We start from the raw sequence: 26309 nt of genomic DNA on the forward strand, positions 1-26309 counted from the left end.
TTCACAGACTCAGCACTGAAAGGCCTTCTGGGCATTTGTTTAGCTTATGTTATACATGGAAGCGACCCTCAAAGACTTTCTCATTTATTTAAAATAACAGAATGCACATTAAAGAAACCCTTCATAAGAGATGATAGATAAAGGTCTATAAAAATAAGATAAATGTAAATGTCAAGATGGTTACACAATAGGATACTACAGCATCAAACTAGTCACGCACTACTTCCTAGAAAACGGTTTAGGTTAGATTTAGGTAGAAACGATTAATATAATTGAATCAGACATTAAGCTTACTGTTTTTCTTCTTCATTATCTCTTCTCTTCTTCTTCTTTCTCCTCCCTTTTTAAAAACTTTTTTCCCAAATTGGCTTTTTTCATCACAAGACCATTTTTCACCCAAAATCGTTAAGCAACCAAGTATCTTACACTTAACTTACAGGAGGGTTAGAATGACACTTATTTTCTGAGTATAGGTAATATTTTCATTACAACCTTTTACTCTCAGATCTCTACAGAATCACAGCACATTTCAAAGCCATTACAGCAATGAGCATGCAATTATTGCATCAGAGTTTGAAATGGGAAAATAAAGGTGAATTACAGTTAAGAATTTGCTAATTTTTGTAAAGTTAACAGTAATTATAATAAACCTATTAAATTTACCACTTTTAAAGCCTAAACAAATGACCAAGCCAGCTCAGTAATTGAAAAGAATAAATTTATAAAAGCAACTAGTGCTTTTATGCCCACTTGAATGATCAAAGTCTTTTTGCCTAGGTAAAAATATAAAACTTCCAGAGGGGAATAGCACATCAACTGTGTCTCTAAGCCAGATCTTTTATTACAAAAGACATTCACATATTTTCATACTTGCCACCATTTAGTCACCTGGTGAAAAGCACAAAATACACACACAATGGACATGTAAAGGCATGAAGACGGTGCATGTTTTCAGGGCTACATATCGTGCCTAGTTTAAAATGCTAGAAAGACTGCTTACACTGCATAGCAAATTTGCCCTCATCTCTAAAATGTATTTATTAAGAAATATCACTACATGCAGCTGATATAATAGCTGAAATTTATTTCTTGTAGAAAAATAGTTATTACTGAATTCTTAAGCTACAACGCACTGTACGGAGCATTTTTACCTATATTTGTTTGTCTGCTAGAAAATGAAATGAGTGTATGCAGGCCGGGTGTGGTGGTGCACACCTGTAATCCCAGCACTTGGGAGACTGAGGCAGGAGGATTGCTGTGAGTTCAAGGCCAGCCTAGGCTTCAAAGTGAGTTCAAGATTAGCCTGAATTGCATAGTGAAACCCTGTCTCAAAAAGACAAAAAAAACAAGTATATGTATAGAAGGTAAATGATTCTGCACAGATTCTTACAGTAAGAGGAGCTTGATACAGTTTATAAATTTGCAACAATATGATTATTTCTGGGATTGACAGGTATGCATATTTGATGTAGGAGTTAAGTTTCTTGATATGAATCTGACATTCTTTTTTGCTGCACCTCAAAATCAGAAATAAAAGATTAGTTACAATGACTTTTTTTTTCTTCCAGAGGAAAAGAATACATTATTAACTCCAGTGTCGGCAAGGTTTGGAGTTTAAAAACACTAAGGACATCTTTAATATAATCCAAGACATCATTTCTTAAAGTTCTTTATCCCCTATCACTCCAGATACCAATTTTGAAATCAAGAAGCTACTACCTGCTATCATCCTTCAAGGTGTAAATATCACCTACCCCACCTGGGTGTGTGTAAAGATCACAGCTCTCAATTAGAGAGCTGTGACACTGTTGAGTACCAGACTTCCACAAGGGGCTGTCTATAATTGTCAGCTTACAAAGTACTGCTTAGAACTCCTGCATCCAACATTCTGTTTACTAACAACTGAAACGATGATCTTAAGGGGGTATGGAGCTGAGTGGGGGGTTCTGATCCTAATCAGTAGGTCTATAAATCTTAAATATCTCCATAGCAATTTATCATGTTCCCAAACAACATGAACTAAAATCTCCAAGCCTTTCTATAGTATCTCACTCAACAAACTATGCCTTCCAGTATACTCTTAGGCAAGTTTTGTCAAGAATAAAATTAAAGAACTTTTCTATTACTCAGCTGTACATCTGACAAAATAGAAGCGTCAGGATCACAAATCCTACAACATAATCCCATGTTTGCATCTAGCATGAGTGTGAGGTTAGGAGATGCAATATCAAAGTTGGAATTCCAGCCAAAACTCTCTACATTTCAGTTTCTTCATTGATAAAAGGGAGATAATACTACCTATGACACAGAGTTCATGATCAAATAAAATAACACATATAAGGGATTGGGATCAGTGCCTGGTATCTAGCAAGCTCTTCATAAATGCCAGCGATTATTTTTTAAAACCAGTACTTAAAACCGAAGGATAGCTTACACAAACAGCTTCTGTATCCCTTTGCAATACTATTCCAAGGGTATATGGCATTTTGCCAGGGATGTAGCTTAGTGGCACAGCGCCTGCATGGCAAGCGTGAGAGCCTGAGTTTGATTTCCAGTACCAAAAAAAAAAGGATATATGGCATTTAAAATCTGAACAGCTTAAGAATACTGAATTTTGCTAAGTATTTTTGTTGTCTTGCAGATTTCATGTTTGTCCATGTATCATAAATAGGAATATATTCCCAGCGGAAATTATGATGGGCATCCTAAATATGTCAACTTCTTTGACTACAATATAAATGACTTTAATTTACTAATGAAAAACATGAATATTTTCAGTACTCAGTATCTTTTCCAATCCTAAAATACAGAAGCTATGGATTTTACATTTAGGATTGCAACTTTTTTTCAACAGTTTACAACACAACTTTTATTAGAAAAGTTATACATAACATAGCATCAGCTATTTCCAAGAACAATATTAAATCCGATCAGCAACGAAAACTGGACGAACAAAATAAGTAACAAGAAACTAATGACGTTTCAGTAATTAAACATTCCATTATCTACAATGTCTTTTTACAAAGGGGGAGGACCCTGGTTTACAGGCACATAATACTGAAAATAAGTCTACAACTTATAAATATCTCTACTTTTATGATATATATGTTTCTCCCTTTTTTCTGAGAGAAACAATTTGTAATGGTCTATCCATCGTGATTAAAATTATGCTAAATAGTAAAAGGTGAAGGAAATTGACCCCAAACCCTTCAAACCTAACCAAGCCTCCGAACAGCCTTTGTCTCCTGCTGGGCTCTTGCCAGCACATTTTTACCAGAGCACACAGGCTCCTTCGCTACCTCACATAAGCCTGTACTCAGGTCTGGATCACAGTACCTGTCAATACAAAAACAAGGTGTGGTGCTACAATTAAGCTACATCCGCTGCAACAAACATATCCTATCGGCCGCCTCCTTTTGTGGTACCCAGGTTATGATACGAAAACGAGTAGAGACAAAAAATGACTTTAAGGCTGCAGAACATTACCTAGTGCCCTAAAGCTTTTTGAAACATTTGTTCTCTTCTCCCCGAATTCTCCAGCACATGTATTTTTTAAAGTACAAATAAATACGCCTGCTGCCATTGTTTTAAAAAACCCTTTGATATCCCAACATATGTGCAAATTGTATGTGTCAGTTAAAAATTTAAACAAATGAATTTTGGGGCTGGGGATTTAGCTCAGCGGCAAAAGCGCCTGCCTGGCAAGTGCAAGGTCATGAGTTCGGTTCCTGGTACCGGAGAAAAAGCAAAAAAAAAAAAAGAATTTTAAAGAAAACCTCTGAATACAGCCACACCAAAAAGAAAATACTGAGCTTTCAAAGTTGTTGAAGTTATTATCCTTTGGTTTTTCAAATACAATCACCTACACAAACAATACTTTAATGGTGCTTTTCTAAAACTTAAGTAATTTTTCCCCTTAAAGACTTTCTATACATAATTTTTATATTTTATCCAATAAAAATAAATATTGCCATTTAAGTCACTGTATAATCTCTATATGATTTTATGTATAGATATACCTAAAGGAAATTAAATTTTCATTTGATTATATTATTCTTTCAAGAATTTTTTTCTTTTTTCTTTTTTTTTTTTTTTGTCTTTTTGAGACAGGGTCTCCCTATGCAGTCCAGGCTGGCCTTGAGCTCACTTTGTAGCCTAGGCTGGTTTCGAACTCGCAACGATCCTCCTGCCTCAGCCTCCCCAGTGCTGGGATTACAGGCATGCACCACTACATCCAGCTCTTTCAAGAATCTTTTCAGCTGTTAGGGGCTGGGGATTTAGCTCAGCGGCAAAGCGCCTGCCTGGCAAGCGCAAGGCCGTGAGTTTGGTTCCTGGTACCAGAGAAAAACCAAAAAAAAAAAAAGAATCTTTTCAGCTGTTATCCATCTACATCTTACCTCTCAGCATTTTAGATGCAAAGCAAGAAATACACACACAAAAGAATATCCCTAAGCATAATTAATTTAGAATGGTACTCAAAGATATTAGAAATTATAAATGCTTGCAAAACAAAGCATAGTCACACTATGTATCTTTAACATATTTCCTTAAAATACCACACAAAGAAAGACAACAAAATCAGAAAACTTCAAGTCCCAAGGTTTAAAATTTGCTATTTAGGCATTAAGTTCAACCATGAAGTGAATGTATGCCTCATGGGCCTACTTTACCAGCGCAGCTACACACACACACACACACACACACACACACACACACTTTTCTTCCTGTCACAGGCTGTGATACTACAAAATGTACATCTGGTCCTGGCATCCTATTCGTAAAATCCTTGGACACTCCAAAGTGAGTGTCCTTCTCCTATGCTAATGAGATGATGTGGCCAGTCACCCAAAGGCCAAGACAGGATTTGAAGGCTGGAGCTTACATCCCCACCTCCCAGCCTCCAGAGCGAGCACTGGGACTCAAGCTTAAGCTGATCATCAATGGCCAGTGACTGAACCACCCATGATCAGTTATGAAGCTCCCCTACAAAAAAACTTCAAGAATACAGAGCCCAAAGAGCTTCTGGACAGCTGACCATGCAGAAGCTCCCTGATGCGGCACACCCAGAATGGGCACAGGAGCTCATAACCCTTCTTTCATATCCAGCCCACCCCTGCATCTTCCATCTGGCTATTCTTCTGCATCCTTTCTTTAACCATAACCCAAGAAATGCATGGAAGCATTTCCCTGAGCTCCATGAGGCGCTCTAAACAAGTCAGTTCCACCTGTGGAGGAGGTTGCGGGAATCCCAGTTTAGAGCTGGCTGGTCAAAGGCACAAGCACAACAACTCGAGCCTGCGACTGAAGCTGACAACTGTCACTGAAGAGGGTGAGGTCTTGAGGACTAAATCCTCAACCTGTGGGATGTGACGCTATCTCTAGGCAGATGGTGTCAGAACCAATCAGGTTATCGGTTATTAGGTTATTCCTCCAATTAGGAATTAGAACACTGGGCTGGTGCTAGCCACTGCGGCACTGCTTGTGTGGTTGGTGGGTACAATCCCACACCACACTGTGTCAAAGCAGGCTGTGAGAGTATGGTAGGAAAAACTGAGCTCGTTTCTTCATGTATCTTCAGAAGGACCAAAGAAATACGAAGATGTCCTTTTAAACTGACATTTTAAGTTTAAACAGGGCGAGTCCTGAATGTAACAAAACCAGCTAGTCTTAAAAAACAAAACAAAACAAAACAAAACAAAACAAAAAACTCTGAAGTGAGTATTTCGTTTCAATTCTGAGAAATCCCTTGGAAATGCTTCACTACGCAGGTACCACTGCCTGCTCTCCACGCTCCCTAGAGCTGTTGAAAGGTACCAAAATATTCAAAACTACTTTGAAACTAGAAAAGTGCTATACGTGTGCTACATTCATTTGCATTGAAACTGTCCTGCACGGTAATTTTAATGGGCCACAGGTAAAGCCAGCATGTACATTCTAGACATTCTTTCTCATTGTCACTAAAGGATCACTAGGACAGGCCGGATAATCGGATGGGCCCTCCTCAAACATGCTCCAGCCTTCAGGACCTCTTGCTAGTCACAGAACCTATAAGCAGGTTACCTTGCGTACCAGGAGGGATTTTGCACATGGGGATAAATTAAGAAGGAGATGTGGTGGCTGGGGTAAGAGCAGCAGAGGAGAAGGAAGAAGCTGCTGCACTGCTGGCTTTGAGGGCGGAGGAAAGACCCATGAGCCAAGAAATACAGCAGGTCTCAGAAGCTAGAAAGGCTAGGAAATAAATTCCCTCGAGCCTCCCAGACACCTTGATTTTCAACACTGACCTGAAACTCTCTAAGATCACACACTTGTATAGTTTCAAGCCAATACATTTTTGATAAACAGCAAACTCATACAATTATGAAAACATAGCCATCCATCATCCCTCTACTAAAAGTTAGGGGTCTTTTCTGAAAGTTCCCAGGAGCTGTAGAGGAGTAGCTCTGACCAGTTTCTGAGTCTGCTACCCGGTACTGTCTCCCCCAAACCCGTCATTATCCGCCTCCACTAGCACCAGCTGTTTGACAATGTGCAGAGACCATCTCGTCCTGTCTCTTTACCACATAAATATTTGAATCACTGTGCATCTGAAATGCTTTTCCTTAAAATTCCCAGAAGGTGGGGCGACTTCTTCTTCCACTGGTAGAGACATGCTTCTCATTCCAAAGCACTCAGAAATAGGAAGTTGTCTAAGTCCAAGAATTTTTCACCTACTTTTTTTTTCTTATTTTGTCCTTCGTAGACATGTGAATGAATAAATAAGATAATTATGCATTAAAATACTTGTAAGTTTCCAATCAGGTTTTTCTTTTCTTAGTTAAATGACCTTATTTCTCCCATCTTTAATATCCTCTTAGAGGTTTACAGAACCTTTACCTACTTGGGATGTTACAGTCTGTCTCACATTCTGAGAGCCACCGTGGGTTTGATCTCTAGCACCAAAACTAACAAACAAACAAAAAGCAACTCAGCAAGACCAAAGCAAAAACAAACAAACAAAAAAAAAAAAATAGAGAAAGGGTGTGAAAGGGTGTGTGGGAGGTAAGAGTGTAGCTCAGTACAAACGTCCTGGGTTCAATCCCCAGTACTTCCAAAAAAAAACCTTTTTATAAAGAGTCATAATCTACCAGACAGAAATGCACTGACCTTCCTTAATACCAGTATATATAATTTGTAAAAGTTGCCTGTGATCTAGGAAATAAAAAGTTTAGGCAGAGAGGCAGGAGGTCCAATCTGAGCCCTGGTTCTGCTCCTCACTATGTGACCTCGGATAAATCACGTAGCCTCTCTGGACCTCAGCAACACTTATCTATCAAACAAAGAGCTTGGACTAAACAACCAGATGCAGCCTGAAGCATTTGTGTAATTCTGTTGAGAAAGTAATCACTACTTGTCGGAACAGCTCCTAATTCCCATCAGCTCTTCCACAGAAAATAACGTGGGGGGCACTGAGCCCCATTTAGAGGGAGCAATCCATGATGCGGATGTATGCATTGAGATGCAGATGTACGCGGTGAAGGTTCTGTAGATTCAGTGGGAAGGAAGGCAGGAGAAAGAAGCAGACAGGACACATGAGGACCTGAACTGTCCTGGCAGTGGGGAGTCCCTAAAGTTTTCTGAAAGGCTCTCCTGATCTCTTGCCTCCATTATTACAGCAGCACATCAATTAGCCCATTGGTGACTTATACCCATTGGTGACTTGTAAAGCTGGGTCATTCATTTTGTATTTCTAGTACCTCCTAGCACAACAAGCAGCACTGAATAGCTGACCACAGTATATGAGCTGCGTAATGAGCGAATGTCCCCCAGTCTCATCTTAATGGCCCCTGCGGTGCCCTCGTGCCCCATGATGTGCCTGGGAAGCTGTGAAGACAGCAGTCCTACTGCCTCAGGGAGGTCTCGGTGGACTGGACATGGGTTGTCTGGACAGAAATGAAAGCCGAACTAGCGACGGCAGCAGGAATGGAAAGAAGAAAACACATGATGTTAGTCTGGAAGGTAATTAAAATACACTGGACTACTCCAAGTAAAATCTTACTTGATTTCTCTCCTATTTTCCTTTAGGGTAATTCAATAATAATCTGTCACATCAGATTGGAAGATTTGCTTTGTATCTCCAGTTAAACACAAACCATTACTGTTGTAAATCCCTTCAAAAAGTATATTGATTTGATTTTTCTACTTCAGGATCTAGTACTTCAGTCAAAATCAAGTAATATTTTAAGAAATCAGAGAAAGATGACAAAAAATCCCAAGGAAGGTTACCATTTTATAAAAGCTTAACATACTACTCAAACTTATAAACATTTTTTTGAAACCTATGTCCAAGAAATGTTTGCTAAAATTGTATTGACCACCTCTATTTCAAAACTTTATTTTCTAAATACAGTTTAAATGATGAAGAGAACCAAAGCAAAGCAGAGGGCATCTTGATTACTAAACCCACATACAATTCAGATGGAGTATTCTGAAGCAACACCCCTGCTACAGTAACCAAGATTTCACTGTGTTTTCCTCTGCCATAGGAATGCATTTCAAAATCACTATTCTATTTTTGGAATTAGCATGTTTATAAATTAATAAATATCGTTACAGTTTTAAGATATCAGATGATTAGTATTTGTAGAAACAGATCAAAAAGTTCTTAAGGAACATAGTACAAATTTTGTTTGATACCTAATATGAAAAATACGAGATGCAGCTCAAAATTATAAAAACCTCTAGATTTATATTTTATAATTCAGTGTATTACCTGGGGTATTAAAATGCTGCTAGCTACCTCTTAATGAGCGCCTGAGCTGTCATTTTTAATAACAGACTGACAATTATTATCTATAAGTTGATATTTCCCTGAAAGGCACCTGAGAAGAACTTAACACAGATAAGAATAGAAACTATTTCATTTATGAAAAATTGCATTATTTTATAATACTTGGCATAATATTATCAAAAATAACATGTATAATTATAATTTTTAAAAAATCAACAGATGCCAAAATAGACATCCTCAATAAGAAGCAGAACTTTATACAAAACCTATGGAAGCACCTCCATCCCTTGTTTTAAAAGGTCATCTGGTCTACTGAAACAAAAAGAAGAAAACTATACATATCCAAGACAGAATTTATAAAACAAATAAACCACATATTTAGGCCACTCTACAGTGATCGTTTAATTGTAAACCATACATTGCAGCACTCTAGAAACCTTATATTATTTTTAAATATGAAAGGTTTTTTAAAGTACCTCTTCCACAAAGCTGTCTCTCTTCTCTAGCATTTCTCGCAGGGTCTGAAGAATTTTGATGCACAGCTTTTCCTCCTTCTCCATGAGTTTCTTTGTGTGATTGATCAACCTTAAAGCAAAACATTCAACCTGAACAAGAACAGTGATTTCCAGCTACCTGCAACGATCATATGCTAGCAGAAAAAAAAATCCTATTTTATTTAAGAAAATGAAGTAAACCAGAAATATATTTTTAAATTATACTTCCATTTATACATTTTGTATGACTAAAAAAAAAAAAAACAAAAAAAAAAAAACTTTTGCTTTCTGGGTGAGAGGAAGGTACCACCAATGACAGTGAGGCAAATAAAACAGAGGAATGAAGGGGCTGGGGATTTAGCTCAGCGGCACAGCGCCTGCCTGGCAAGCGCAAGGTCGTGAGTTCGATTCCTGGTACCGGAAAACAAACAAACAAACAAACAAAAAAAACAGAGGAATGAGAAGCAGGTGAGAGATGACGAGGACATGGGACAGAGTAAGGGTCTAAGAAGCAATATGGAAGTGCCACAGCCAACCTGATCAGTGATGACCCAGGACACACAGAAGAGGAAGAGGGGCAGATCACAGCCCCCTAAAATGTACAGACCAGCTAATACCTGAGTGGTGATACTTTTAAATGACATCTACTTCATATTAAAGAAGTAGCCCATGGTGAAGGTTATTAGAACCTCAGTCATAACAGTGATTTCCTTTTAGACCTACTCAGTCTTGACAAGGTGTTGCATATTCCCGTGGTCAGGTCCAGCAGGCAGAAAAAAGTAAGTGTTCAGAAGCTCTCTTTGCAAGAAAAGTGAAGCCTGCCTCTGTGAAACCTCCACCCCAGGTTCTTCCACATGAGTATCTGAATACATGGAAACAGTTTTGTTGGACCACAGAAATTTCTTTTGAGGTTTTCTTGTTCTCTCAGAATATTTTCATTTTCTTTAAGCTAAGTATTATCCGGCACAATATTTTGTGTCCAATAGCACAAATCACTTTAGTACATTTTACTAAAATAGCAAAACTTGATCTTCAGTAGAACAAAATTTCGAATGATTCCATTTAATTATTTGAGGAACATATTTTAACAGGGATTTTAGGCCTTCTGCATACCTTTCAGGTTTTTGTTAAATCTCAAAAGAGTGAAAAGCAGGAAGAGTACAGGCTATCTCAGTTTGGAGACAGCCACAGACCCTCAGGCTGTATTCACTTACTTGGACATGAAAGCGCCGCATCTTATTCTGGCATCACTTCCCTCGGGGAAGAGCAGCTCTGGACTGTACAGCACATCGACCAATACAGAGAACTCAGCCTGCATCATCGGGCTGAACTGCTGCTCCAAGGAGGCCACTACATCCTACAACACAAAGCACCAGAGAAGCCACATGAAGACCTCAGTCACATTTCATTGCGGGAAGACTCGGCAAACCTAAGAAACACTCATCAGGAATGAGATCGAGGAATTCTAGAGAAGATGGGCTGTATTTTCCATGGCACCAGATATCTGTGCTTTCACAGACTGAGTTTATGTGTAAATACTGCCTGGGTCTTTGGTCTGTTTTTGTTTTTGTTTTTGTTTTCCATTTCTAGTGTAAGATAAAGGAAGGGTGAGTAACCGTATGATTTCTAAGGATGCAAGAGGAAACTTCAGTAAAGCCACTGTACGAACTCTGCAGTGTCTATGACTGTAATGGAAACATGATGTCTTAGTTACTTTTCTCTTGCTGCTGAGACAAAATACCTGACACCCAACATTAAGGAAGGAAAAATTTATTTAGCTCACAGTTTGTGGAGGGTTCAGTCCATAATCAGTTGGCTCCAAGGCAGCGTGGTGTGGCACAGGGGTAACAGTTCAAGGAAGCAAAAGACAGCAAAAGCAGCAAGAGCAAAGAAGGCAGGAAGCAAGCCTCTTTTTCTCCCTTATATTGTAAGCAGGCCACCCCCACCCAGGCAGGGTGTGGCACTCACACCATCTCCATGCCCTCCTCTTGCACAGGACAAGGATGTTTACCAAGTGAGGACCCTGGCCCCCTACTGAGTCGCTTAGTTAAACTTCCCAAATTGATACAATGTATCAACCAATCCACATGACAAAATGAAATACACTGGAGGCACACTTGGAGAACAGCTTAATTTTTTTTCACTGTCTTTAGTCACCCAGAACTAATGATTTCTTCCAAAGGAAAAATGTATAGGTATATTATTTGACACATGTTAATACTGTACAGGGCTCAATGACATTTATGGGCATTTCACAATATACTTATTGATAAACTCTTGGTCACCTACCTAACAGCCTTTCTGCCCCACTCCTTGGTAAATGTTGCTTGTGAATCTGACAGCAACATTCCCAGGGAGATGAGCCTCCTCAGCTCAGTCAACTTGATTCGTGTAAGCCAGTCATGGGCATTTCATTTTCCTCATCTAGCAATTGGCCTCAGCACCATTGCATAACACCGTTCCAACCAATGAGATATCACGTGAGGTCTGCCAAGCAAGTGAGGTATGTGTTGCGGAGCAGAAAGATTCTTTTAAAACTCCTATCTTGAAGGCAGCTTGAGGGTATGAATCCAGCCTCTAAGGTAGCTGCCAGGTGATCTTGGGCTACCAGCCTTAAACTGACAGCCAGCACTGAGCTGCAGGGCCCTGGCCTATGAAGCTGCTCAATCAGCCAACTTGGGAAAAGTCACCCAGGTTTTCTGCTATGTAAACGCGACGTCTTTATTGTTCAAGCTACTTTTAGTTGAATACTACCATAGTCAAAGCGGGAAGCCTCCTAACTGATATAGTACTAAATTTAACTATAAACAATAATACTCGAGCAGTCTTTAATAGTTAAAGACTCGAGCAGTCTTTAATAGTTAAAGCATCCCTTTTTCAGTTTTAAACTGTTAGGAGATGAAAATAAATCTTCTCACATTAAGCAACAACTTATTCACCCACAGCTATGGCAGATTTTGCTAAGCAAAAAACTTCTTATTATTCGCATCTACAGAAGCTCAATGGGATTTACCACCCCCCTCAGTTCTTATGGACAGATTTCAAGAGTGAACTATCTCTCCCTTTCAGCAAACTATTCTAAATAAGCTTTCTGAAAAATTCCTCTAACAGTTAAAAGGGTCTACCAGGTGGAAATAACATAAAGGAGAAACCTAGATATTATAGCAAGACAGGAAGAGAGTATGCTTAGCAAGTATGACCAGGTATGTTCAGAGAAACATCACTGAAATGTACCTTTTTTATACTGTCTCTTTATTTACTGAACAAATGGTGCTATGGCTGCTCTGGTAGAAACTCTGTCTTTACCTCTTTTCTTGATCCTGGGCCAACTATGTAATGTAGGTCTTTATTTCCCCACATGGAAACATGCGATAATGATACAAGCAATCACAGGAGCTTGCTGTGAGGGTTAAAGGTGAATGCCTAGAAGAGCCATTTGCTTGTTTCAAATGTTAGTAATCATTATTACTGAGCATCCGTGAGCTGGGATCACCACTCTGCTGCTACAATCAGTGGCTACTTTTCAATCTCCATCTTACAGAGCTACCGCTATGTATCTTACATCCTGTTCTTTGAAACAATGTCTGCTCTTGAGTTCTGTGACACTTTATCTTCCACTGATATTTGACCATTCCTTTACCAATTTCTGGTAGGTCTGAGTCCTTTCCTCATCTACATATGTCATTTCTTCTGAGAGATCCCATCCAACTCTATGTTTTTAATACCCCCCATTAATATTTCCACACTGACCTTTTTCTACACTTGTCCAGACTCACACATCCAACTACCGAACTGGCACTAGGTGTCTAAATAAGCATCTCAAACTTTAAATTCCCAAAAGAAACCTCCTGGTTCGAATTCTGCCCCAACCTCTTCCTCCTATCTCAGCAAATGATATAATCATATCAAACCCAAAGTCATCCTTGATTCTTCTTTCCATTGCTCTACAATTCATCCATACATCAGCCAAGTCCTGATGGTCCTAAACCAAGTATGTCCAGAATGCAACCATGCCTAAAATTCATTACTGCTGTTACCTTCCTCTTAGCCAAGCCTGCACCATCTTTTGCCTGAATTAATGCAAAGCAACCTAACTGGACTCACTGCCTCCATTACAGGACCCCAGCTGTGATATCAGAACCTAGTAAATAACATAGAGTCATTAACAATAACCCAAAGTAATTTTTACCTGAAAGATATGCATTTTAGAAAGCCAGTGGCAGTAGGGAATTGTAAAGCTTGGCCCCACCAAGAATTTGGTATTTTCAACCATAATTTCTTCAGGAAACACTCATTTTTAAAAGAAGAACTTAGAAAATATTAATGCCATTGCATGTTGCCATTGTACCTGTAACTTTTCGATAATATTCCTATAATCCCAGGCAGGCCCTCCAAGAGCTTCCTTAAAGCGCGGTCCAGAGCGAGCTGAAAGCCTCCAGCCCATTGCAGCTCTCTGTACCATATTTGAATGGCTTTTCATGAAAAGCGTATTCACTTGACTGTCCAAATCCACTGGAATGGCTATTCCACGATTTTTTGCTGAAAAAGAAAGATTTAAAATATTTCCCTCTTAATTTGACTAAAGCTTCTTCCACATTATCCAAACATAGAATAAATAAAAAAGAAAAAAATATTGAATCTTTAAACCTTGCCATTAAATCGTTTTATATAATTGCAACAGCTTTTAACCTGAAAGTATTTCAATTCTTCAGACCAATTACTGAATTGGGTTCATTAAACATTCAAGAAGTTATTTGATTTCTCAGTGGCTAAGGTGGAAATGCATTCCACGCAGCATCAGTGCGGAAAAATCCTGTAAAACGACCATGTAAATTTTTACTTTGCCAGGTTTCAAAGAAAATAAGAAAGCAGACAGACAACACACAGTAAAATCCTGCCAATCTAGTCACTGCTTTAATCAGTGTGTGAGTGAGGAGTGTGTGTGTGTGTGTGTGTGTGTGTGTGTGTGTGTGTGAGAGTGTGTGCATGCACAGAACTGTAGGTAATGTAGCATCCGAGAGTAGATACAAAAAGTTGTAAACTGTAAAAAATCCACATTGGAGGACAACACATAGTTCATGTCTTTTTTTCCCCAAAGATTCACTGAAATTTGTATTTTAACAAACTTCTATCACAAAAACAGTGAAAACTGAGACTGCTTGCCACAAGGAAGGAGGAATGCTTAGGCGTCGTTGTGAGACAGGGTGAGGATGAGACCAATCCTCCGGAGAAGGAAGAGAAGAAACTTCCCCACAAGAGATTCGAGTTAGAACAGGTCTTCTAGGACACGGCCAACCATTACAAGGTGTGTCACGGGGCCCGGAAAGCCACCTGGGCCACTCATTACAGAATCTCCTCTGAAGTGCAGTAAAGGTAAAGACCTCGTCCCTGAGACTAGCATAAACAGAGCGGTTGGCAGCAGCAATTTTTACCCAGAGGATAAAGGTAGAAGAAATCAGAATACCTGTCTGGAAAGAGCGCCAAACAAAAGGGTTAGGACTTGACACTGAAGCAGAGGAGAGCCTGAAGTAACGCCAAAGATCATCAGATAAGGGTTTTGTGAACAAGGGGAGGTCAGAAAAGGAAGTTCCAACAGAGAAGAAAATATACCGCAAACTAACTCCTGAGCAAAGCTTCTCTTATTTTACTGAACACTTGCTGGTGTTCTCAGTCTGTCTTCTACTATACACATACACATGCATGCACACAAAGGGAAGGTCGGCATGTCATTTGTTCAGAACCCCAAGTCAGCCCTGTCATGTATGTGAGGATTCTAGTAGAAAAACAGACCCTCCAAACTGCAGTGGAAACACATGCGAGCCTCCATATCAATTATTACAGACCTTCATCCTTACAAAGACACCCCCAAAGATCACAAAGAAAAATCAACCACAGTGGACCCCAATGGAAACAGATAATTCGAGGAAGAGCAAAAAGTCTATAAGTAATGCTAATTATTGTCCCCAGAGAATTTGTGTATATATTGCATGCACAAAGGAGAAAACCAGAAAAAAAAAGACATCACAGACATTAAAATGTAATCACATAGATTTATGCATAAGTAAACACTTCAAAAGGTGTGGGGAAAAGGATAGGATAAAGTTGGTAACCTGGAAAAGAAAATCAATGAAACTTCTAAAAAAAAAAAGCATGCAAAAAATAAAAGGGAAAATAAACCAGAGATTATGAAGTAGGGTGTATAGACCCAGGAAATTATATACTAACAAATACAAGTTACAGAAAGAAATAACAGACTTAATGGATGGGAAGAAATGATCAAGAAATTTCCTTGAGCTAAAGGCAGGTGTAAGTCTCCAAACCGAAAGGGCTTATTGTGTTTTAGACATGGTTAAGCAGCATATTGCTTATTTAGAATGGGATCTTAGAATGCTCTTATAGATTGAATTGTACCCTTCCAAAGTAGCCTGAAGTCTTAATCATCAATACCTGTGAATATGATTATCTTTGGGAATGAATCATTTCTTTGAAGATGTAAGCAAGTTGAATTGAAGTCATACTGAATTAAGCTGGGCTCTAATCCAATTTGACTGGGGTCGTTGTAAGAAGAGCAGAAGCCAGAGATGCACACAGAAGGAAAAATATCTGTAAAGACGGAGGTAGGGAATGGGTTTACAGCAGCTGCAAGCCATAAAATACCGAACACTGTCAGCACCAGCAGATGAGAAGTGAAAGGCAACAAACAGGTTCCTCCCTGGAGCCTTCAGCGTACGCGGTGCTGCCAACACCTTGACTTCAGACTTCTAATCTCTAGAACTCATGGGACCACATTTCAGCTCTACGCCACTACATGTGGTAATTTGTTATGGCCAGCCATAGAAAAATAATGGAAAATGTCAAGAGTAAAGAGAAAATTTTAAGAACTTCCAGAGAGAAAAGAAGATTCCCAGAGATAACCAGACTGACATCAGACTTCTTTTGATCACCACTGAATATCAGAATATAGTGGAATGTCTTTAAAGATGAGATGGACAAAATGTCTTGAAAATGTGAATGTATATCCACCTAAACTAAAACTCAAATGTGATTCCCCAATAAAAAGCATTCTGGAATATTTAAAGACATAGAAATTTTTCTCTGAACTCCTTTAAAAAAATCACTCCAAAAATAAGAAAGGAATCCAAGAAAGTGTCAACTTGAATAGAAGAAACTATGGCAACTGGGAATGAACCTGGGGAAGAAAACAAAGCCGAGAACAAATGAAGAAGATTCATTTGATATTAACAGGAAATTATTTTCCTATTGAAAAAGCTTTAATATCACAGCATTATATTATTGTCTCAAATGGTTATACAGTGAACAATGAATACATAACATAATTTGTAAGATGCAGTAATTGATTGGTAATGTTTATTCATCTGTAAGAGATTTGATTATGTTTCAAAACTATAATATAGATATCACAAATAATAACAAGGGAAAGCCATTAATTTGGTAAAAATGAAAGAAGTATGCTAATTTGCTTATTTTTTGCAATATGAAGAACATGACACTATTTAGAGCTGTTCAACCAAGAAACAACAATATAAACATCAAATTTAAAGTCCTAATTATAGCCATCAGAAAACATATTTGAAATGAATGAAAACAGGCAAGGAAAGAATACAACTAAACTGGGTAGAGATAACCACACAATCTGATTTGCTTTATATAATGAAAAGACACTAGTAAAAATTCTCCAAAGCTAAAGGATACTTAAAAGTCCTTTCAAAAATGGACTATTCTCACTAACAACACAAAAACAAGTACAAATGAATTAAAAACTCAAAATGAAGTTTCAAGAGTACTAACAGTTCTAAGACAACTTTGAGCAATCTATTGCACCACTGCCTGGATTTCCCTACTGAATGGTTTCCTCATATTCCTGATAAATGTTTTTTTTGTTGTTTTTTGTTTTTCTCAGAGCAGTGTCTCTACATATGTCCTTCACATACAGTCAACCATTTCCGTTCCTGTCCCATCTGAAGGACAGATGACCTCCACACTGCCAAGCGGCAGATAGTTTTGTAAGTACTTAATGCTGCACCATGATTAAACCTGGGAGACTTTCCTCTTTTCTAGCTGATTCATCCATAAGCTATGTTTGCTCTGAACATTTGTAAAAATCCAATGGAAGAGCTGCAGGCATGGCCCAATGGTACAGCATTTGTCGAGCATGCTCAAGGACCTTGGATCCATCCTCAGCAACAGGAGCGGACAGCAATGCTCAAAAGAAGTCAATACTGCCTCTGTTATTTTCTAAGCAACAAAAACTAAAAACCTGAGTGTTGCTCAGAACCTACTACAATCATATTTTACTAAAATTTAAGCCAGCAGAGGATGGTACTGGAACATATCTCCCCTTTATAAAGGAGTCAGAGGGGGCTGGGGATTTAGCTCAGTGGCACAGCGCCTGCCTGGCAAGCACGAGGTCATGAGTTCGATTCCTGGTACCGGAAAAAAACCAAAAAACCAATAAATAAATAAATAAATAAATAAATAAAGGAATCAGACACATTAGATGGAACTGACCATCAAATAAGTATGCTTGTTTTGAGTATGACAGAAATACGTACTCATTGAAGGTTTTTATAATTATATCAGTGGAAATTTAGTTCAGTGGTCATGCCTCTGTTATTAACAATGAAGTCTTTGTTAATGAATTCAAGAAAATCTCACCCACTCCAAAATTCTCCTATAAATTGTAGCTACTACATATTTCACTAAAGAGAGTACCATGGACACGCCAGGCTGAAGAGAGCTCCCCTCGTTCCAACTTTTGTTGAAAGGTTGTTGGTTTCCCCAAATTGAACAACTTTAATTGGCATCATCTAGTTTCCTTAATTAGCATAAATTGTACAATATAAATTATCCAGATAAACAACAGTACTTTCTCATACGTAAAGGTAAACCCTAGCCAATAGCCAAATCAAAATTTCTAGGCAATAAAAGAAAATTGACCATGCAACTGAGGAAAAGAGTATTTGACTTAAATAAGTCAGCTGTGTAGGTAATAATTAGGGTTTTTTTTAAGAATACAAATCTCTAAAAATGGTCTGAAAAAGATTCTCTGCATTTCTAAATAGTATAATTATTAACCTGAAATCAAAATTGACAATGCCAATTTAACTTTCTCTATCTTGTTTAAAAAGTCCAGCCAATAAATTAAGCAGAGAAGAAAACTGTAATTAGGAAAAGAAAAAAATTATGATTGCACAAGAACATTAATAACTTGACCAATATTTTTCAAACAGAAGCACAAAAGAACATCCAAGCTGAGATTACATTCGTTAAACTAGAACAATTCTAAGATAGGTACTATGTAGAAATGTGAACTATGACACTCTTCGGATTAATAGTAAGGAAAAGCTAATGAATTTACTATAGCCCGCCATCCTTCAGGTCAGTAGCATTAACTCCAAATGTGTGCTTTAATAAAAGAGGTCACATGTGGAAGTTTGAAACGTTTAAAAAACTTTGTTCTTATTTTGCTGCTGAGTTAGAGGGCACCTGAGATACTGCCTTATTAAGGACACACTGCCAGAAGGCGAGAACAAAGAGTCCTTAAAAACTAACCCGAGAAAGGATGGGGGTTATCAATGCACTTATCTCTGGTAGAGCTCTAGCTAGAGATAACTAGTTCCCCAAAATGAACCATCTTTATTCCCAGGTATTTTTGTTATGAGGCGAACCTTCTAATTAGGCTTAGCAATCCTGAAAATTCTCTGGATATGACAAGACGTCACGGTAACTTTAAGATATAATCAAAATCTATTTCTAATTATTATTCATTAAATACTGCACATCATGTGCAATATTTTAATTAGATGGAATTCCTGATGGTATCTGCCAGAGTGAAATCTCTGAGAACACACAGAATGCAATGATAGGTGCTACGGGGAAAAAAATGCTGAGATAGATAAACTGACAGGTGGGGGGGAAGGCAACAGAACGTGTAAGCACTAATTAGAAAACTTCGATGGTTGTCAGGCTGCTGTGCAGCCCATCAGAACTTGAACAGCAGGAGACAGGGAAGGTGCAAAAGCAGTACCTTTTCTGTATCAAGTGCCTGGGACAAATCTGTACAGAAACACTGCGTTTCTAAACAGGAAAGATGCTAAAGATATTAAATGCAAATTTCCTCTTTGAAATTCAAACTATACTGGATGGATGCTCAATTAATCCTCAGATTGAAATACACATACATTTTTTATGGGTTATTCAAGAACTAGTCTTGGAACACCTGACTAGCCCTCTGGAAAAATAAATAAAGTTGATTCCATACCTTATACCTTATACCTTGTAAGAAAAATATATTCCAGATAGTTCAAAGGCTTCAACACAAAATGGAAAAAGCAAAACCATGAAAATCTTTGTGGGGATTACAGACTGATCAAGGGTGTATAGAATATGAGAGTAAACGTAAACCACTTAAAAAAAATTTTTAAAATTCAGTATACCAAAAAAATTAACAAAAATTCAAGTGACAAATTAAGAAAAAATTGTTTCTTACAGGTGAAAAGCTCATATCTTCAATATGTAAACAGTTATACAAATAATCAAGAGAAATCCCATGAGAAAAAGATAATAAAAGCACAAAAAGTGAAAATCACAGTTAAGAAAATACCAATGGTTCAGTCATATGGACGTTCACAAAAAAGAGGAAATACAGGTTGAGAGTTCATTTCCCTCAAGTAAAGCAATGCCTTTCAGATAACAATAAATCATTACAAATCAATTAAATTAGTAAGCAAAAAATTTTATATTGTCTTATAACTTATTCAGATTTAATGTAAAAGATAATGAAGTTTTTAAAAACCATAATCACAAGAGTGTACCATATCAAACTCTTTATACAATCAACTATAACACTCTCCATTACAATAGATACAGGCTTTTTATTATTTAATGGAGACTTTTTCAAATGGTTAATATATTTTACATGTTCTAATTTGGAGGAAAGATTGGCTTGAAGATTGATGTTTATTCTTCAAACTATTTGCTTCTTTTCTTTTTTATTTTTGGTACTGAGAATCGAACTCAGGACCTTGCACTTGCTAGGTAGGTGTTTGTATCACTGAGCTAGATCTCCCTGGCACTTTTTATTTGTTTTTTCCTTTTGAGGCAGGGTCTCGCTATGCAGTTCAGGCTGGCCTTGAGCTTACTTTGTAGCCCAGGCTGGTCTCGAACTCATAATGATCCTCCTGCCTCAGCCTCCAGAGTGCTGGGATTACAGGCGTGCACCACCATGCTTGGCTCCCTGGCCCTTTTTAAACTATTTGTAAAAGACATTTAATATAATTTCCATTTGGAAAATAAATTGTATTGCCAACAAAGTACCCAATATTAATCCCCCAAATCATTTCAGGATTATGAGACATATGGAGCAAGATTCTTTTTTGAATAAAATAATATGGAAGTAATTCTTAGATGCTTTTTCTCAAAGTATTTCTACCATGTGCTACTGTATTTTACATGAGCAAGTAGACTGAGGAGCAGTAACTGACCTAGTACATTTAAATATTCACCTGCCCTTCGTATTTCCCAAATCTCAATGAACACTATGTTGTACCTTTATTGCAAAAGCCTCTGTCCTTGCTTGCTCCTACCACCAGCCTTAATTTATCTCATTGAGGGTAGAAAATGATAAGCATGTTTGTTCCTTACATTGCAGTTAGGCCCCCTGCGTGTAATGCTTTTGCCTGGAAACCATCATGGATTACCGTCTCACAACTTGTTTCTTTTTATTAATTTCAACTTCTATACCCATCAGAAGAAAGGGTAACAATGAACGTAGATATCAATCACTTCTACAGATTCAACTTAAAAAAGCTTGGGAAGTTTTATCAGGAAAAATCTAACAATACATACAGTAAATTCACAATTGATCCTGGTTTCAATTCTAAAAGTGTATGATGTTTTACCAAAAACAGTTCTGAAAAACTATGCATTTGTTTCATGTACAGTTTAAAATTACTATTTTGGCACATATTTTGTGTCAGGTATAAAACAGAGCATACGATTGTTTAAAGGGACTTGTAATAGCAGAACGTCACAGATGCCTGCTACTGTATCAGTTCAAAGAGGTTCACATCCTAGTTCTATCCCTGCCTACCTGTGCAACCTGGAGCCAAGCTGCCTGACCTTGCTTTACCTCATTTCTCCATCTGTAAAACAGGACTAAGAATTATACCCACATCACAGAGTTCACCAGACTAACACTCAAGCTATGTTTGCTGCTCTCAGCAGCTAAGTGCTTATTTAGTAGCTCCTTTTGCTGATTTTTCATTACCTTTTGTATTCTGTACAAATATGGGAGAGAATGAAATATTTTTGATAATGACAGATGAACTTAGCTACTGTTGACAGCACTTTACAAATCACAATGTGCTATGTAAATGTAACTATAATTGCTATTTGCATTTACAGGGATGTTTACCAATTTGTAAATGCACTGAAAAGTTGCTTTAAAAACACAAAGTACTCTCTTGACTTTGTTTTAAATATGTATACTATTTGTTCTCTTAATATTATACATTCTTTTTTTTTTTTTTTTTTTTTGGTGTTTGGAGACAGGGTCTCTCTATGCAGTTCAGGCTCGCCTTGAGCTCACTTTGTAGCCCAGGCTGGCCTTGAACTCACAACAATCCTCCTGCCTCAGCCTCCTGAATGCTGGGATTACAAGCGTGTACCACCACGCCTGGCTTTATAGATTTTTATATATTTGAATTGTGTTAACTTTTAGCGCTTCTGTGTATTTTTAAAGAGTTGCTGAAACACAAAAATGTCTGTATTTGAGTTGTCAAACTTTAGACAGATCCCTGCCCAATCAGTGTTAGGTAAAGTTTATGGGAGGCCACTATTTTGGACTCAGCTTCTGGCCTAGGCCTCAGCAGACCAGATCAAACCAGAAAGGAGTCATTCATTCATGCCAGAGCCACAAAATCAAAGTCATCTCTGAAAAGGGCCAGCTTCCCAAGAAAACAGGAGAGTCACAGCAACCAATCAAAAGAGGCCCAGTTCTGCACGATAAGGAGGCCCCTCCATCTTAACTCTGTAAGAAGAGTAACTTTGAAAGGGCCAATCTGCTTCTGGCTCATGTCTGCTTTTTTCAGCCCTTTTCTGCCTACAAAGCCCACCTTTTTCTCAGTTCAGCAGAACACTCATCCTCTGTTACACAATGATGTGCTACCTGCTTCTAGCATCACACACACAAAGTCAAAGGGGTTTCAGAACTAAATTCCTTGTAACTTTGCCTTTTGACGCTAGCAACCCAGTGTTGTGGTTCTATTTATTTGTTAGAGCTTCCTTGGGATAGGCAAAAAGGGGCAATGTGATATAAAATAAGCCCCATACTCAGAGAAATTTGAATTTCAAGCCAAACTCAACTGCTTATCAAATGGACAAGTCACACAACATTTCTACACCTATATTGCATATCTGCAAAATACCCAGCCCATGGCTTGTCAGTCAACAAACATATGTTAACCTGATTATTCGGCACCTGACACTTCTAGGCCTGCGTGGTGAAAAATGCAAAGCCTTTGTTTCATAGTTTACGTTGTAATGGGGGAAGCAGACAATAAATAAGAGATAAACAAACAAACAGGATATTTTCAAATATGACAAGCACTAGGAGGAAAATGGAATCATATGACAGAGGGCAGGAAAAGCTGAGACACTATACACGGGGTTCTTGGACACTTCAAGCACTTGGATTTTCTGAGCTGAGATCTAACTGACAAGAGGAAAGCAGAAAATGACAATGCAGGGCTCTAGGATCCAACAGGGAATGGCACAAGCAAATGCCCTGAGGAGAGACAGGTTGAAGCCTGGTGAAAACAAGAGATGCAGAAGGAAGGGCGGTGTAGGTGGAGCAGAGGCAGAGGACAGCCAGGGGCACAAAGTTCAAGTGCAGTGGCGAGTGTAAGTAGGCAAACGATTTAACCTGATTTACCTGTGAAGATCTAACTGCTGCCCAGGGAACGGACTGCAGTGGGACAGGGACAGAGTAGGGGAGGCAATAAGGAGATTCCCCTGTAACCCACATCTGCTAATGAAGGAGCCAATCAAGGACTAAAGTATTCTGGAAGTGGGACCAATAGAATCCACTGTTGCTCTTAGGGGAAGAACAGGGAGTATCCATTGTAAGACAGTTGTTTTTTTAAGGGAAGTAGGAGGACCTACTGCCACTGCCAGATTCTGGTTATGGCCCTATCCATCGGACCCTGCAAAAGAAGCCCACTGTCAACTTCAAATGTTTGTGGAAAATTAGCAAGTTCCGCCTCAGAGTTTTCTTGTCTAAATATCTCAAATGTTTCCAATCATGGCACTGCTGGTTTTTGGATGTCTGTGCTACCATGTTTCCTTCTGAATGCATTTCATTTCGACCCTATGTTTTCCCACGAACAGCATCTACCAACAACCCAAAAACACAGGGTCTGAACATCACCAAGCACACTTTCCTCTTTGCCTTTAGCCTAGAAAACACTCTGTATGAATGTCTCCTTGACGCTTACTTTGTAGTTATTGTCCTTTGAAATCCACTAAGGGAGAAAATATTTGCACTTATGATGACATAAGCTTGGATAAAATGAAAACCATATGAATGGTGTGAATTAGGGAGAGTTCACTTACGGATATGGGGATCAAGAAGAGTTTCTGCCCTTCATTTTTTGAGGCAGTGTTTCACTGTGTAGCCCTGGCTGGCCTCACACTCATAATCCTGTTTCAGCCTCCCAAGGGCTAGTATTACAGGAATATGCCACCATGCCAAGCCAGAATGGGTCTTATGGAGGAATTTTAACAAAAAAATTGTGAGTCACAGAAAAGTCCTGGCAAGGATGGGAACTGCATGGGGCACTGCATGAGGGATGTTTGGGGCACGGTGGTTCACTATGCTGTCAAATGCTTGTGGGGATGGGAAGGGTAAGAACAGAAAGGGCAGGTAAGGGTGGGCTGCGGAGACCACGAGTGAGGAATCCATCCTGCGTGCGTTAGACAAAAGATGCCACTACCAGTCGGGATTTCGTCTCAGTGTTTTTGAACCAATAGACTTTCACTTGAGGAAGAGGATTCTGGTAGCAGAATTTTCTGCAGTGGTGCAAGGAGGAACTAAGGAGGGATTGAACAGAGCCCCTTGTAGGGACTGGAAGAGGAGAGAGAGAGATGTAGGGAGGAAAGGGGGAATCTCCAGAGCTCAGCAAACCACAGGGCCCAACAACAAAGATGCAAACACACCTCCTCACAAAGACAGAACTGAGACGTTACAGGGAATCATTGCTCCTCCAACCCCACCGTGATCACAGATTTAGATGTAACCATTGTTTAGAATTCTTGTCACACACATTTACAGAATACAAAAAGGAACTAAGTTTTTCTGTTAAAATCATAAAGTCTTGGTCCATTTCAGAAATTATAGAAAATGAAATCTTGTAACTTAGAAATAAAAGGTATATTTAGATGAATGTAGTTTCAGTAATGATTTGAAAACCTAACGCTCTGCTATCCTGCTATGGAAGAACAGATATGAGTACGCAGTGCCCACCACTGACATCAGAATTTAACAGGGAATCGCACTTGTGGCTCGAGGTTCTCTGTCTCTCAATTTTTAGGTGCTATGAACAGCACACCCTTTATTTTCTTTGTAAGGCCACTGGTCTTTTCCCTCATTGTATCTGCTAAACACCCAAGGAAAAGGAGGAAGACGAGAAGAAAGGAGAAACAAAGAAGTTGAAATTAACACCATGGCATTTCTTTACTTCTCTTTGGATTTTTATCTTTTAATGGCTAAAATACATGTCCTAACCAATTTGGTCCAAATGAAAGCAAATGCATTTACTGCTATTTTATTATAACTTGAAAAGTAACATTATTATTGAAAACTCAGAAATTATGTGACAGGGTGAACAAGAAAACTAGACTCACCTATCATTCTACTACCTGGAGATAACCAATGTAGTATTTTATTTATGTACCTGTAGACATTTTGTTGTGTGTATGTTTTCAAAATGAAAGTTAGGTTCTCTTGTCCTCCTGTATCTTTCATATAATAGGCATTTGGCCTTTTCCTTTTCCTATATTTCTTCCCTTCTCTTCCTAAAGCATTCACTTTTAATTAAATGCTTTAGGGGGTGTGGAATGAAGTCAGTGTCAGTATTGGAAGGGCATGAAAAGGAGCTGTGTGGTCCAGAGCACTGGGAAGAAAGCGGAAGGGAGGTCTGTGTACAAAGAATCCACAAATGGGATCTCACCTTATGAGAAAGCTTTTGCACAACAAAAGAAATTGCCAATAGAGTGAGAAGATAACCCAAGAGTGGGAAAAAAATTATAGCCAGTTGTCCCATAGACAAAGAACTTGCATATACAACATGTAAAGAATTAAAAATGATCAGACCCCCCTAAATTCAAACACCCAATCCAAAAATGGGCATCTGAGATGAACATGCACTTCTCAGATGAAGAAATACAAATGGCAAATACATATATGCAAAAATGTTCCACATCACTGGTCATTCGAGAGATGCAAATTAAAACAACACTAAAATTCCATCTCACCCCAGAGAGAATGGCTATCATCAAAAAATCAATCGATAACAAATGCTGGAGAGGCTCTGGGGAAAAATGAACCCTTTTCCACTGCTGGTGGAAGTGTAGACTGGTACAACCACTGTGGAAATCAGTATGGAGATTCCTCAAAAAGCTAGGATTAGAGGTCTCATTCAAACCAGCTATTCCCCTTCTGGATAGCTTCCCAGAAGAACTAAAAACAACATACCACAGCAAAATATGCACACCCATGTTTATAGCAGCACAATTTGTAACAGCTAAATTTGGAAACAACGCAAATGCCCATCATCTAAGGAATGCATAAAAACGATGTGGGCTTTTATATATATATATATATATATATATATATATATATATAATGGAGTGCTACTCGCCATAAAGAAGGCTATCCTGGAGACTTTTATAGGTAAACGGTTGCAACTCAGGACCATACTCATATGTGAAATAAATCAGACTCACATGTGTAAACATCATATTGTCTC

The 26309-nt window shown here is 38.5% G+C and overlaps 1 protein-coding gene across 1 annotated transcript in view; it reads right to left on the reverse strand.

Annotated features, from left to right (window-relative positions):
• The window catches only part of Itpr2 (inositol 1,4,5-trisphosphate receptor, type 2), a gene marked incomplete in the record, with an annotated part of 429938 nt that overhangs the window by 185126 nt on the left and 218503 nt on the right, over positions 1-26309 (reverse strand). Inside the window, 3 exon segments of the mRNA XM_013511399.1 lie at positions 9244-9352; positions 10476-10618; positions 13610-13800. Of these exon segments, the coding sequence (XP_013366853.1) occupies positions 9244-9352; positions 10476-10618; positions 13610-13800 (443 nt within the window).

The sequence above is a fragment of the Chinchilla lanigera genome, unplaced genomic scaffold, assembly GCF_000276665.1.
Source record: "Chinchilla lanigera isolate Chin_1 unplaced genomic scaffold, ChiLan1.0 scaffold00012, whole genome shotgun sequence".
Classification (NCBI taxonomy): domain Eukaryota; kingdom Metazoa; phylum Chordata; class Mammalia; order Rodentia; family Chinchillidae; genus Chinchilla; species Chinchilla lanigera.